Source organism: Neovison vison, chromosome 8, assembly GCF_020171115.1.
Source record: "Neovison vison isolate M4711 chromosome 8, ASM_NN_V1, whole genome shotgun sequence".
Classification (NCBI taxonomy): domain Eukaryota; kingdom Metazoa; phylum Chordata; class Mammalia; order Carnivora; family Mustelidae; genus Neogale; species Neogale vison.
The window spans coordinates 24,995,263-25,009,985 of NC_058098.1; the positions used below are offsets into that span (position 1 = coordinate 24,995,263).

Here is a 14,723-nt window from a genome sequence, read left to right on the forward strand (position 1 = left end):
CTGAAGGCAGACGCTTAACCCACTGAGCCACCCAGGTGTCCCTGTGTCTCCCTTTTATTTAGATCTTCTTTGATTTATCAGAGTTTTTGTGTTAGGATTCCTGTATGTATTTTGTTAGATTTTTACCATAGTATCTTTTTTTCTAAACTGTTACAGTTGCTATTGTATGTTTTAATTTCAGGTGTTTCGTGTGCTCATTTTATTATACAGCTATAATTCAATTTTGTGTGTTTATCTTATACTCTGTGACCTTGCTGAAATCAATAGTTCTAGGAGGTTTTTTGACATTTTCCTTGAGATTTTCTGCATAGGTAATCATGTCATTATGTTTTTTTCTTCCTAGTGTTCCAAGCTTCCTTCTTTTATCTTTTCCTCTCCCTTCAGAGAACTTCCTTCAGACACTCTGGCAGTAGATTGTCTTCCTTCATCTTAGAATGTCAGGATTTCTCCTTCATTCTTGAAAGATATTTTTGTACTTAGCAGCAGAAGGATTAGGAAGAGTATGTCTGCTCCATCTCTTTCTGGAAGCAGTATCATATGTATGTTTTTAGAATCAGTTTTATTGTCTGTCTTCAGTCCTTTTTTATTTTTATTATATTTTAATTTTTTGAAGGTTTATTTTTTTTAATAATCTCTACATGCAATTTGGGGCTCATCCATAAACCCGACATTGAGAGTTGGATGCTCTACCAACTGAGCCAGCTATGTGCTCCTTCAGTCCTTTGTAAAATCACATTTTTGGGGCGCCTGGGTGGCTCAGTGGGTTAAGCCTCTGCCTTCGGCTCAGGTCATGATCTCAGGGTCCTGGGATCGAGTCCCGCATCGGGCTCTCTGCTCGGCGGGGAGTCTGCTTCCTCCTCTCTCTCTGCCTGCTTCTCTGCCTACTTGTGATCTCTCTGTGTCAAATAAATAAATAAAATCTTTAAAATAAATAAATAAATAAATAAATAAAATCACATTTTTGGGACGACTGGTTGGCTCTGTTGGTTAAGTGTCTGCCTTTGACTCAGGTCATGATACCAGGGTAGTCCTGCATCAGGCTTCTTGCTCTGTAATGAGCCTGCTTCTCCCTCTGTCTCTTTCCCCTCTACTTGTGTTTTCTCTTTCTCTCTTTCTCAAATAAATAAATAAAATCTTTAAAAAATAAATCACATTTTCTTAGAAATGTACTGCATTTTGGGAAGTTTGAGGTTCCTATAGGCTTCTCCAGTCAGGCCTGGGAACCTAGATACAAGAGTGCTAAACAGATTGGAATAGAGGGTGAGTTTGGGAGCCTGAAGCTATATGCTGCAGCCATTGGAGAGGAGGCGAAAGAGAGATGGTGCCCTTTATGTGACTCTTCTGAAGTCCTGGATTGAGAAAGGAGAGTCCTGTTCCATGTCTTAGGATATGGTAGCATCAGAGCTACTAATTGTCTGGTATTTATGTTTGTTAGGACTCTTTGGTGAGTAACAGTGAGAATTTCTTCAAGCCATTCAGCCTAAGCCAGAAGGAATTCTTTTTTATACTTCAGAGGTATCTTGTGGAGCCCAAGGGCAGGAAGGACTGTGCTCAGCTTCGGAAGCCCTTTAGGCTCGTACTTTCTCGTCTCCTTGGACCAGCTTTTCCTGCTTCTTCATTTTTGTTACAGAGCACAGCAGCCCTATAGTTCCTGTGTTTACATGTTATAATTCTGGCTATTCACAGACCAAAACTGTGTCTCTCAGTACCAGCTCAGTTTCCAGGAAGCGTACTTGATCAGCTCATCTGGGTTAGGTGATCTTCCTGTGGTCTAGACTCGCAGTTGGCTGATGGATGGTGAGCTCAGTTAACACGATATCCCAAAGGGTGTTTGCCTCACTAAATGCTTTGTAATGTAGAGTATTATCTGTGATTTTGGAGATCTGTACGTGTACATGTCTATTAGCAATTTACATTTCATCCAGTAAGAATTAGGTCTTACTGTATTCCCAGCTCTCCTGACAGAGAGTAAGGCACAGAAAAGTGTACTTCTCTATTTTCTTTTTTCTATTTTTCTTTTTCTTTTGAAGATTTTATTTATTTATTTGACAGAGAGAGCACAAGCAGGGGGGGGCGGCAGGCAGAGGGAGAGGGAGAGAGAAACAGGCTTCCCAAGGAGCAGGGAGCCCAATGTGGGGCTCAATCCTGGGGCCCTAGGATCATGACCTGAGCTGAAGGCAGTTGCTTAACCAGCTGAGCTACCCAGGTGCCTTGTGTACTTCTCTTTTGAATGAATAAGTACTCAGAGTTTACCAATCTGTGTCCCTAACTTCATCAGGCTTACAGAGAACCTATGGTAATTACATAAACTGAAATAAGATTATTTCTTATGCATATACATAATCCAGTTCTCACTTGGGGCTAGAGAATAAATGGATTTTTCAGGGCTAGCAGTTGGGAGTCTTTACTTTTCTTTTAGAGGGACTTTCTTTTCTTTAGTCTTGGCCAGTTTAAAACTTCAGGTTGTGAGATGCGGGGTGGCTCAGTGGGTTAAACCCTCTGTCTTCAGCTCAGGTCATGATCCTCGGGTCCTGGGATCGAATCCCGTACCAGGCTCTCTGCTCAGCAGGGAGCCTGCTTCTTCCTCTCCCTCTGTCTGCCTCTCTTCCTACCTGTGATCTCCGTCTGCCCAGTAAATAAACTCTTAAAAAAAAAAATAAAACTTCAGGTTGCTATTGGGACGCCTGGGTGGCTCAGTCGGTTAAGCCACTGCCTTCGGCTCATGTCATGATCCCAGGGTCCTGGAATCAAGTCCCACATCGGGCTCCTTGCTCAGCCATGAGCCTGCTTCTCTCTCTGCCTCTGCCTGCCACACTGCCTGCTTGTGCGCTATCTCTCTCATTCTCTCTGATAAATAAATAAAATCTTAAAAAAAAAACACCCTTCCGGTTGCTATATCCATAGTGGCAGAGAAGATGATTGTAACTCATATATACTAAGCATTTACTCTGTCAGGAGCTGTGCACTTTATGGTCCTTGGCACATTGAGTCCCATCACAGTTTTTTTTTTTTTTTTTTTTAAAGATTTTATTTATTTATTTGACAGAGAGAGATCACAAGCAGGCAGAGAGGCAGGCAGAGAGAGAGGAGGAAGCAGGCTCCCTGCTGAACAGAGAGCCCGATGCGGGCCTCGATCTCAGGACCCTGAGATCATGACCTGAGCCGAAGGCAGCGGCTTAACCCACTGAGCCACCCAGGCGCCCCCCATCACAGTTTTTGGAGGTAGTGCTATTATTAGCCCTCTTATGATATGAAACAGAGATTCAGAGAAGTAGAATAACTTCCTGAAGGCCATACAGATAGTGTGGCAGAGCCAGAATTTGAGTCAGGTCTATCTCATTCCAGAGCCTCTATACAACATTTCCTCCCCCCACTTTTATTTTTTATTTTTTTAAAAAGATTTTGTTTATTTATTTGAGAGAGAGAGAGAGATCACAAGTAGGCAGAGTCAGGCAGAGAGGGGGAAGCAGGCTTCCTGCTGAGCAGAGAGCCCCACGCGGGACTCAATCTCAGGACTCTGAGATCATGACCTGAGCCAAAGGCAGAGGCTTAACCCACTGAGACACCCAGGTGCCCCCCCCCCTTTTAATTATAGGGAATTAAAAAGATACATAGATATAGAGAGAGCAGTATAATGCATGCCTGTGTACCCATTAACAAACCTCAACAGCTGTCAGTACAGTGTTAATCTTGGCTAATCTTGTTTCCATCTTTACTGCCCCTATTAGATTGTTTTGAAGCAAGTAGCTTATATGTCATATTATACATATTATGCTTTAAAAAAAAATTTTTTTTTTAAAGATTTTATTTATTTGACAGAGAGATCACAAGTAGGCAAAGAGGCAGACATAGAGAGGGGGAAGCAGGCTCCCTACTGAGCAGAGAGCCCGATGTGGGACTCAATCCCAGGACTGTGGGATCATAACCTGAGCTGAAGGCAGAGGCTTTAATCCACTGAGCCACCCAGGTGCCCCTATACATATTATATTTCTATATCATAATATTTTTTCAGTTAACCTTTCAGTATATATATCTTTAAAAGATAAGGACTCTTTTTAAAAGAGCTTTATTTATTTATTTTAGAGAGGGGAGAGAGGGTACGGGGAGGGGGAGAGAGACTTAAGGGGACTCCGAGCTCAGTGCAGGCCTGATCTAGGGCTTGATCTCAAACCCGGAGATGAGGACCTGAGCTGAAGCCAAGAACTGGACACTTAACTGACTATGCCACCCCATGCCCTAAGATAAGTACTCTTTTAAGAAAAAAACCCAACAGGGTCACCTGAGTGACTCAGTTGATTAAACTGAAGTTGTCTGCCTTTAGCTCAAGTCATGATCCCAGGATCCTAGGATCGAGTCCTGCCTGGGGCTTTCTGCTCAGTGGGGAGTCTGCTTCTCCCTCTGCCTGCTGCTCACTCTCTCTCACTCTTGTTCATTCTCTCTGACAAGTAAATAAGATCTTAAAAAAAAGAAACCGAGGGACGCCTGGGTGGCTCAGTTGGTTAAGCAGCTGCCTTCGGCTCAGGTCATGATCCCAGCGTCCTGGGATCGAGTCCCACATCGGGCTCCTTGCTTGGCAGGGAGCCTGCTTCTCTCTCTGCCTGCCTCTCTGCCTGCCTGTGCTCACTCTCTCTCCCTCTCTCTCTCTGACAAATAAATAAATAAAAAATCTTTAAAAAAAAAAAAAAAAAGAAACCGACATAATGCTATTGTCATATCTGAAATAATTGACAGTTGTTTGTTAATATTGTCAAATATTTAGTCAGTGTTCTAATTTCTGTTTGTCTCAAATATTTTTATATTTTTGTGGTTGTTTTCAAATCATGGAACCTGAACATTGCCTTTTAAAAAATTTATTGTAAAACAATCATAAACTTACAGAAAAGTTGTAATACATTACCAAAATTTTTTTTGACTCATTAGAGAATTATTTGCTGACCTGATGCCCTCAACCCCCTCAAATACTGTAGTATATATCTCATAAAACCAGCAACATTCTCCTACATAACTACAGTACAACTACCAAAATCAGGAAATTAACCTTGTTACCTTTCTGCAATCCAATCCTCCAACTCCATTTAAGTTTCTCCATTTTCTCAGAACTCTCCTTTACAACAAAAAGATTAAGTTCAGTGTCATATGTTGCATTGTCTTCTCTGACTGGTCTCCTTCGGTCTAGAATAATTCCTCAGCTTTTTTTTGACTTTCATTATCTTGACACTTGGTGATTATAGGCGTGTTATTTATTTACTTATTTTTTAAAATTTTATTTATTTATTTGACAGTACAAGCAGGGGGAGTGGCAGAGGGAGAGGGAGAAGAAGGCTCCCTGCAGAGATGGGGAGGCCTGATAAGGGACTCTATTCCAGGACTCCAGGATCGTGACCTGAGCGGAAGGCAGTGACTCAACCAGCTGAGCCACCCAGGCACCCCAAGCCTATTATTTGTAGAATGTTCTTTAATTTGGATTTGAAGAGTTTCCTCGTGGTAAGATTCAGGTTATATATTTTTAGGCAGGCGTATTAGGGAAATGATATTGTGTCCTTCCTATTTTATCCTTTGGGGTGGCATACAGTTGTGATGGTTTCATTACTGGTGATAATAATTTTGAACATTAAGGTGATGTCAGCTAGGCTTGCTGACTAAAAAGTTACTCTTTTTCCTTTTGTTAGTGAGTGTTTTGTAAGGAGAGGGTAGGGAGACTTTTTGAATCTTACCTGACTGTTGTTTCCCTAAAGTAGTATTAGTTTAAGAACTAAAATACCTTTTCCCTCTGGCTGCTTTTTAAAGATACTTGCTTTATCACTGATTTTAGAAATTCGATATGTCTTGGCATGGCTTTCTTTGTGTGTATTTCTTATGTTTTCCTTGTGATGTGTTAAGGCTTCTTAGTTTGTGGGTGTATAATTTTCATCAAATTTGGAGAATTTCATCTGTCACTCTTCAGATATTTTTCCTGTACTCCTGCTTCCTGCCACCACTCGTTCTGTTTCTTTTGTCCTTCTGTGACTCCAATTACTTACATATCCAACCACTTGATGTTGTTCTATAGGTCATTGAAACTGTTGTTTTTGTATCTCTGTGCTTCATTATGGATAATTTCTTTTGCTCTGTTTTCATGTTCACTCTTTTTTCCTTTGGCGGTGTTTAATCTGCTATTATCTTGAATTATTAATTTTCTATATTATATTTTCATCTCTATAAATTACATTTGGTTTTTAATACCTTCCCTTCTGTATTCTTGTTTTCCTTTGAAACTTAGTTTCCTTTGAATTTGATTATAAAAATTGGTTTATTATTTTTGTGATAATTCCATTATTGCTATTATTTCTTGGTCTGTTTTTGTTGATTGACTTTTCTGTTGGTTCTGGGTCACATTTTTCTGCTTCTGGGTATATCTAGTGATTTTTGATGGGATATTTGGCTTTGTGATGTTCATTTTTGGGGTCTGGATTTTGTGTTGGGCTTTGTTCTGATAGGCAGTTATGTTATTTGCAGTTGAGTTTAATCCTTTCAAGACTCATTTTTAAACTTTGTTAGAAAAGTTAAAAAAAAAAAAAAGAAAAGCTTTTTTATCCCAAGGATAGTTTAGCCTCATTACTAAGGTGTGTCTTTTCTAGAGACACTACTGCATGTCCCAAGGAATCAATGAGGACTGTCTAGTGGTAGGTCTGATGATTCCCACCCTTACATGAACTCTGGGAGCCCATCTGCTGACAGTTCCCAGGTTACTTTCTTTGACTGATTCAGTGGAGTTTCACTATACAAGCAGGTGTCAGTATTCAGCAAGGACTTAAAGGATCCCTGTGCATATTTCTATAGCTATTTTTCTGCTTCCCTCCCTCTTCTTTAGAACTTGCTCTGCAGTTTATAGCTACTGCAGGCTCCCTGAACTCTGATCTCTTTTTCCGAAATCCAGGGAGAACCACCGTGCTCTACCTCAAGATCTTCCTGCTTTGCATACTTCTATGTTACACGTGCCTTCTGGCAGAATGCAGGGGTCATTGGAGGGCTCATCTCATTTGTTCCCTTCTTTTGGGTTCACAGTCTTGTACGGTCTGTAGTTCAGTATCTGAAAATAATGATTTCATATATTTTGTCCGGTTTCCTGGTTAAGGCCAGGGGGTAAATTTGGTTCTTTTCACTTTATAATGGCTGAAAGAGAAAAACTTGTATATTCTAGAAGTTAATACCATTCTGCTGGCTTTATAATTCTTCTGACCCCATCTTCTGTACATTGTGTTGGGGAGTATGACTTCATGTCTGCCTGTTCATTAGGGTTACAAGTTACCCAGGCAAGACAACCCCAGAACATTCCTGAGTGATTACTGTGAGACTGGATATAGTGAAAGTCAGTTTGCCAACTGCATCACCCATATGTCCTTGCTTTTAGGACTGTTGGAAGTCCATTCCTGAGAAAGGTAATTCTGTAATCAAAGACTGATTGAATCATTTATTAACGTATAGTCAGCAAAACTTAATTGAGTTTCTGTAGTGTGCCACACATTGTCCTTGTTGGTGAAGCAGCAGTAAAGATGCAGTCTTCAGTGATTCCTTGATTAAGGAGTGCTCTCTAAGTGAGACCCTTAGGGATCTGAGACAGAGAAGGCATAATTTCTGCCCTCCCGGAACTGATGACTGACAGATTCATAACTCTGTTCTTTTTGCAGCACAGTAAACGCTCTGCTTCTGATCTGTGTGGCCGGAATGATGGAAACCTTAAAGTGATCTTCCCTGATGTAGAGATGGAGGATGTTAATAACTCCAAGGTCAGGGTCAGAGCTCAGCCTGGGGACTATGTGCTGGTGAAGGTAAGGTTTCCTTTGGGGCTTTATCTTGCATTATGAAATGGATGTTGGGTTGGATAATTTGGTAGAATGAAATTTTTTCCAGGAGAAATTCTTTAGTAAAATAAATATCTCTTCTCAGCCTGAACAATGAAAGGGCACCTTGAACTGAATTTTGAACTGCTCCTAACTAATGCCTTCTTGTTTTTCTTTGTCTTTCTTCTGTCTTAGAAGGGTTCTTTTTAGGAATTTAGTGAGATTGGAGTACACGGTAGCATACAGTTCCCTGCAGCAGAGAGACTAGGAAGTGGAAGTGATTCCGAGTGAGTTCATTGTCTCTCTGTCAGTGATGAGCATGCCCTTTGAGGTCTCTGATGCCCTAGGTGTCCCTCACTTCTCCTGGACTAGGAGATCCAGATGAATGGGTGTGGGATTCCCCCCCACTCTTTCCCCTCCTTCATGTACTTTCTTCCTACCTCTTTTTCTTACCACACTATACAGGTCTGTTACTGCCATCCTCCTTTCCTTCTGGTCCTCATGTCCATTTTACCCCAGAACAAGAGACTGACAGGACACATTCTGATGAGGTAGGCAGGAACAAAGCTTCTTCTCCCACACTAAGCTATGAAGAATATGCAGAAGAGGGAGATGGAGAGAGGGTGATTCTTTTTTCTACTAATGCTGATTAGTATTATATCCCTTGCCCTGCTCCCCCATGCCTCACCCTTTACTTGCTGTCCTTGCTCTTATTGTCACATCTTTTTTGTCATGGGGGCATGGTCCATGTCTTGCAGATGAAGAAGGCATGTAGCTTCTTTGGATTGGCCTGGACATTTTACCACCATGAGATGTTCTGTTCTGTCCATCTGACAAAAGCTTAAAACACAGTCAGTTTGCTGGTTGGGGACTTTACGTGATCCTGTTTCCTTCTGGCTTTGTTTCAACTGGGCTTTGTCTTACTTTAAGAATTTACTAAGTAGAGGGGCGCCTGGGTGGCTCAGTGGGTTAAGCCGCTGCCTTCGGCTCAGGTCATGATCTCAGGGTCCTGGGATCGAGTCCCACATCGGGCTCTCTGCTCAGCAAGGAGCCTGCTTCCCTATCTCTCTCTCTCTGGCTGCCTCTCCGTCTACTTGTGATTTCTGTCAAATTAATAAATAAAAAATCTTTAAAAAAAAAAAAAAAGAATTTACTAAGTAGAATAATTGCTACTAGACAGCAATGTGGTTGATTTGGAAATAATCCCTCATAGGCTTCTCCATTTTTCTTTTTTGGAGGACACTGTCTTGTTTGTTTATTTCTCTGTCTTTTGAATGCTTGCTTTTTTGGTTTTTGTTTGCTTTCCCACCCCTCCTCCTTTTCACTGTAGCTAAGGGTTACTTGAAAAGGGAGATGGGGTTGGTGTGCTGGCTTGTACCGTTAGTTTGATATTCTTTTATGTAATGGAAAATTCCATCTGTTAAGAAAGGTAGAAAGTTTATGCTGTATTACTTGCTACTCCTTTTTTTTTTCCCCAAGTGACATAAAACCCACAGGTAAGATTTAGTGGAAGGATCTAAATGAAGAAGGTGCTGTGGGGCTGGGTTCTTCTTTTTTTTTTTTTCTTGAAGATTTTATTTATTTGACAGAGAGGGAGAAATCAGAACAGGCAGAGAGAGAGGGGAACAGGCTCCCTGCTGAGAGAGCCCAATGCGGGACTTGATCTCAGGACCCGGAGATGGTGACCTGAGCTGAAGGCAGAGGCTTATTAACCCACTGAACCACCCAGGCACCCTGGAACTGGGGTTCTGTTGACTCTCTCTGTTGTTCCTCCCTGCTGTTCCCATTTCTCTTTACATGGAGTTTCTAGGCTGCACTAGAACCTCTTTCTCATATATCTCAATTTTTTTAAGGTTTTTTTTTTTTTTTTTTTTTTTTAAAGTAGTCTCTACACGTAACACGGGGCTTGAACCTATAATGTCGAGATCAGTTGGCATGCTCCACCGACTAAGCCAGCCAGGTGCCCCACATTTCACTTTCTTGTCTCTTTTTTATCTGGGGCTTATTTGGCTAAATCCCAACCCTGGTGAAAGTGGTTATTTTCTTTTGCATCTGCTCCCTAGCAGCTAAATATCAGTAGGGAAAAGCATGCAGGTAATCTGTATTACACAGATTAGGTCAGATGATGATTAAAAACTCAAAATACAGTGGTTTAAATATGGTGGTTCTCTTTTACATAAAAATCTAGATATGGAAGGTCTAGAATTGGTGATTGTGATGGCTTCATGATCATCAGAGGTCTGGGCTCCTATCTTTTGCTCTGCTGTGTGTGGTCTCCATCCTTAAGGTTATTCCATGATCCTAGGGGGTTACTGCAGCCACCAGGTCCATATTCTAACTGTCAGGAAGGAGGAAGAGGGGGAAAGGGCATGTTCTCTTCCTTTTAGGGCAATTTATAGGAGTTCTACACACAGTTTATAACACATCATATCAGGCTGCTAAGAAGCTGGGAAGTGTGGTCTTCATTCTGAATGATCGGATGTCCAGCCAATGTCCAATTGGGAGTTCTGTTAGGAAGAAGAGAGGTATTGGGAGACAAGTAGCAGTTTCTGCCACATGAACCCAGCTGCATTCAGTTCAAATTCATGACCATAAAACACAACATGAGCACTCAGCGTGGCCCTGAAATCTGATCCTACTCTATTTCCTTAGTAAATTGACTTTCCTACTCTTTCTCTTTAAATCTTTTTTTTTTTTTTTTTAAGATTGTATTTATTTATTCGACAGGCAGAGATTACAAGTAGGCAGAGAGGCAGGCAGAGAGAGAGAGGAGGAAGCAGGCTCCCCGCCAAGCAGAGAGCCCGAAGCGGGGCTCGATCCCAGGACTCTGGGATCATGGCCTGAGCCAAAGGCAGAGGCTTTAACCCACTGAGCCACCCAGGCGCCCCTCTTTCTCCTTAAATCTTTACTCACCTATTGAAGCCCTAGTCTCAGCTGATGTCTTTGTCTCCTATTTAATGGAGAAAAGCGATACAATCAGATGAAACCTCATTGTCTCATCTTTATTTCCACTAGCTCACTCAGATCCCTACCCATACGTGCTGTTTGCTCACATGTGGGACTGTACAGGAAACATCTTCATGTTCTTTTACACTCTCCCTTATGTTTTCTTTTCCATCCCTTTTCATCCTTTCAAGAGATTTGCATTTATATCCTTTCTTGCATCTTAAACTTAAGATGCCCAAAATAGAATGAATTCTTCATTGTAGTTTTCTTCTTTTCAAACGTTCCCCATCTGTATTAAGTGGCACACTTGGTCGCTTAAGCCAAAAATACAGGACTCATTGTAGATACTCACTTTCCTGTGCTCTAGCAGCAGTCTGTCTGTTTTAGCTCACTTATGGAATATATCTTGAACCTGCCTCTTTCTGTTTCCAAACTATCATTTCTTGGCTGGGAGATTTTAGAAGTTTTCTCATGATTTTCTGTTGTATTTTATTTTTAAATATTTTATTTATTTGACAGAGATCACAACCAGGCAGAGAGGCAGGCAGAGAGAGAGAGAGAGGAGGAAGCAGGCTTCCGCTGAGCAGAGAGCCTGATGTGGAGCTCGATCCCAGGAGCCCGGGATCATGATCTGAGCAGAAGGCAGAGGCTTTAACCCACTGAGCCAACCAGGCACCCTTTCTGTTGTTTTTAAAGATGAATTATTTTATTGAAGCATATCATAAAGGTAGAAAATTGTCCATATTACACTACTTGATGAATGATCACAAAGTGACCCTACCCCTATAACTACCACCTGGATCAAGAAATAGAATATTTCTTCATGTTCCTACTAGTTACTCTTCTTCCCTACGTCCTAATTTCTTCTTCTTCCTCTTTTTTTTTTTTTTTTTCCTCGAGAGCGTGCTAGAGAAGTGTGGGAGGGACAGGGAGAGAGAGAATCCCAAGCAGGCTCAGTGTTCCACATGGAGCCCAGTGTGGGGCTCCATCCCACAACCCTGAGATCATGACCTGAGCCAAAAATCAGGAGTTAGACGCTCAACCAGCTAAGCCACCTAGCTGCTCCTACATCCTAATCTCTAATGCCATTGCTGGTTTTGTCTATTTTGGTTATAAAATTGAATCATATGACATCTGTTTTTGGTGTTTGTCTCTTTTCCTCAGTCTTATGTTGAGTAGTTCATCTGATTATATTTATTCATGTTATATGAATACACTACAGTTTGTTTATGGCTTATACTATTGATGGCCATTTTGGTTGTTTCCATTTTGGAGCTATTGTGATGGGATTGCTAAGACTATTCCTGTACATGTATTTTAGTGCACATAGTGTTCTTTTCTGTTGGGTAAACGGCTTAGACTTGCTGTCTCATAAAATATATGTAACAGAACTAGACAAAGTAGTTGTTCCATATTGCCCTCCCACCAGCAGTATGTGAGAATTCCAAAGGCTTCATACTTCCCACTTCCATTCTTGCCCTCCTCTAGTCTGTCTGTGCCACAATAGTGGTCTTTCTAAATCAGGTCACTGACTCCTCTGCTTCAGCCCTCCAGTGGGTTCTCATTGAAGCCAGCATGAAATGCACGGTGTCTTAGGCCTTATATGATTTGTCCCAGTTGCCTTTCCAACTTCATGTCCCCTCTACTCTTCTACACCCTCTTGTCCAGCCTTGGTGGCCTCCTTTTTGCCCCTCAGCCCTAGTTCTAGTATCAGGGACTTTGTAGATGTTGTGTTGCTTGGGAGCTCTTGATTTTTATGTGACTGCCATCTTTTAACCTTCATTTTGTCTCTGAAATGTCACCTCCATGAGCTGCCTTTTCTTTAGGGAAGCTGAAGTAGGTTCCCTTTATCGTATCAGCACATTTGATCTTCGTAACCGTTTTCAGTGCCTGAAGTCATTTTTGTTTAGATATTTTTGCCTGTCTTCTCCTGAAAGCTCCTTTGGAGTTGTGACCCCTTCCAGCTCTCAATTAGAGAGAAAAGAGAGCTTTTCTTACCACATTTTGGCCATAAATATCCTAAGGAAGGATTTGACTGGTATGCCTAGATCACAGCTTACCCCTGGGGTTAGGAGGGCAGGGTCTGTAATGGGCAGCTCACACCAGAAAGTTATGGCTGGTGCTGCAGAAGAGCTGTCTCTCAAGAGAAAGGGGGGAAGTGGTAGTTTGGGACTGAACTATTTTAGACTTCTTAAATTATACGTATTACCATTGTATCAGACGTCTCTTCTTTCCAGGACTGGGGGCACATGGGAACCATGCAGTCTCTGCTGGCTTGTCACCACTTCCATTAGACTCCTCTTGGTGGCCTCTCCTCTGGACGCTCCGCATTCAGTGCAGTCCTGGTTACCTCACTTTCTTCTGACTGGTTTTCTTTCAGATCACGTCCACCAGCTCTCAGACGCTTAAAGGACATGTTCTCTGCAGGACCACCCTGAAGGACTCCTCAGCATATTGCTGACCTGAGCGGATGGCCTTAGGGTTGACATGGGCTGTCCTTGCCAACAGGAAAGGAGATTTGACTGGTCACTCATGAAAGCGATAACAAGGCTCTGGAGACCAACTGCAAGTGGTGAAGCAACTGTATGTCCGATGGGAAATGTGTCTCTTTGCTGCTATGTGAACAGCTTTTACAGGCATTAAATTTACGGAAAGTAAAGTGGTCCCTTTGTCTCTGTACTTTTACTTCATTTTTGCCTTGGTTAGTGTTTTTGGGCTTTCCCCTACAGTCTGTGTTAAGTGTTTCCCAACCCTATTTTTGCTGTGTACCCTGCTAACTTGTCTGATTTTCAGCTCTGGACCCTATGAGTTAAAGACTAAAAGAGGGGAAGGTGGAGAGAACCATTTGCTTGGGAAAACCTGTCCTACACTTTCTGATATTTTGGTTTATTAACTTTGACTTAGCTGCCTGTCTCCTTTCTTTATTCTCACATTTTACCTGAGGATTTCCCTCATGGGCCTCTTTTTTTAGGCTGTCAGGTCATTCATTGCCCTTAGGTCTGACAGCACTTGGAGGTTTTTCCCCCCCCGATTTTATTTAATTAATTAATTAATTAATTAATTTTTGTTTTTTATTTTATGTTTTTATTTTAATTCCAGTTAGTTAACTGTTATTACAGTTGTATATGACTAATATATTAGTTTAAGGTATACAATATAGTGACTCAGTTCATCAATACTTCCATACATCACCCTGTGCTCATCACAACAAGTACACTCCCTAATCCCCATCACCTGTTTCAGGCTCCCCCCCACCCCCACTCTTCCCTACTGGTAACCAGAAGTTCTCTGTAGTTAAGAGTCTGTTTCTTGAGATGCCTCTCTCATTTTTACCCCTTTATTTGTTTTGTTTCTTAATCCACATAGGACTGAAATCATATGGTATTTGTTTTTCTCTGACGGGCTTATTTCACTTAGCTTAGCATTATACTTTCTAGCTCCATCCATGTCGTTGCAGATGGCAAGATTTCTTTCTTTTTTTAGGGCTGAGTAATACTCCATTGTATATACACATCACATCTTTATCCATTTCTCAGTTGATGGATACTTGGGCTACTTCCGGAACTTGGCTACTGCTGCTATAATGTAGGTGTGCATGTATCCCTTTGAATTAGTGTTTTTGTAATCACACCTATTAGTGTGATTAACTTTTGAGGAAGCTTCATCCTGTTCTTTTTTTTTTTTTTTTAAGACTTTATTTGACAGACAGAGATCACAAGCAGGCAGAGAGGCAGAGAAAGGAGGAAGCAGGCTCCCCGCTGAGCAGAGAGCCCGATGCGGGGCTTGATCCTAGAACCCTGGGATCATGACCCGAGCCGAAGGCAGAGGCTTTAATCCACTGAGCCACCCAGGCGCCCCTTCATCCTGTTCTTCACAGTGGCTGCCCCAGTTTGCATTCCCACCAACTGTGCACAAGGATTCCTTTTTCTCCACATCTTTGCCAACACCTGTTGTTTC

At 41.7% G+C, this 14,723-nt stretch overlaps 1 protein-coding gene across 1 annotated transcript in view; it reads left to right on the forward strand.

The window, feature by feature from the left end:
* Nucleotides 1–13,425, forward strand: part of CDK5RAP1 (CDK5 regulatory subunit associated protein 1) — a 34,624-nt gene extending 21,199 nt beyond the window's left edge. Inside the window, 2 exon segments of the mRNA XM_044263240.1 lie at nucleotides 7,668–7,808; nucleotides 13,147–13,425. Of these exon segments, the coding sequence (XP_044119175.1) occupies nucleotides 7,668–7,808; nucleotides 13,147–13,227 (222 nt within the window). The 3' untranslated portion in view covers nucleotides 13,228–13,425.
* The last annotated feature ends 1,298 nt before the right edge of the window (nucleotides 13,426–14,723 follow it).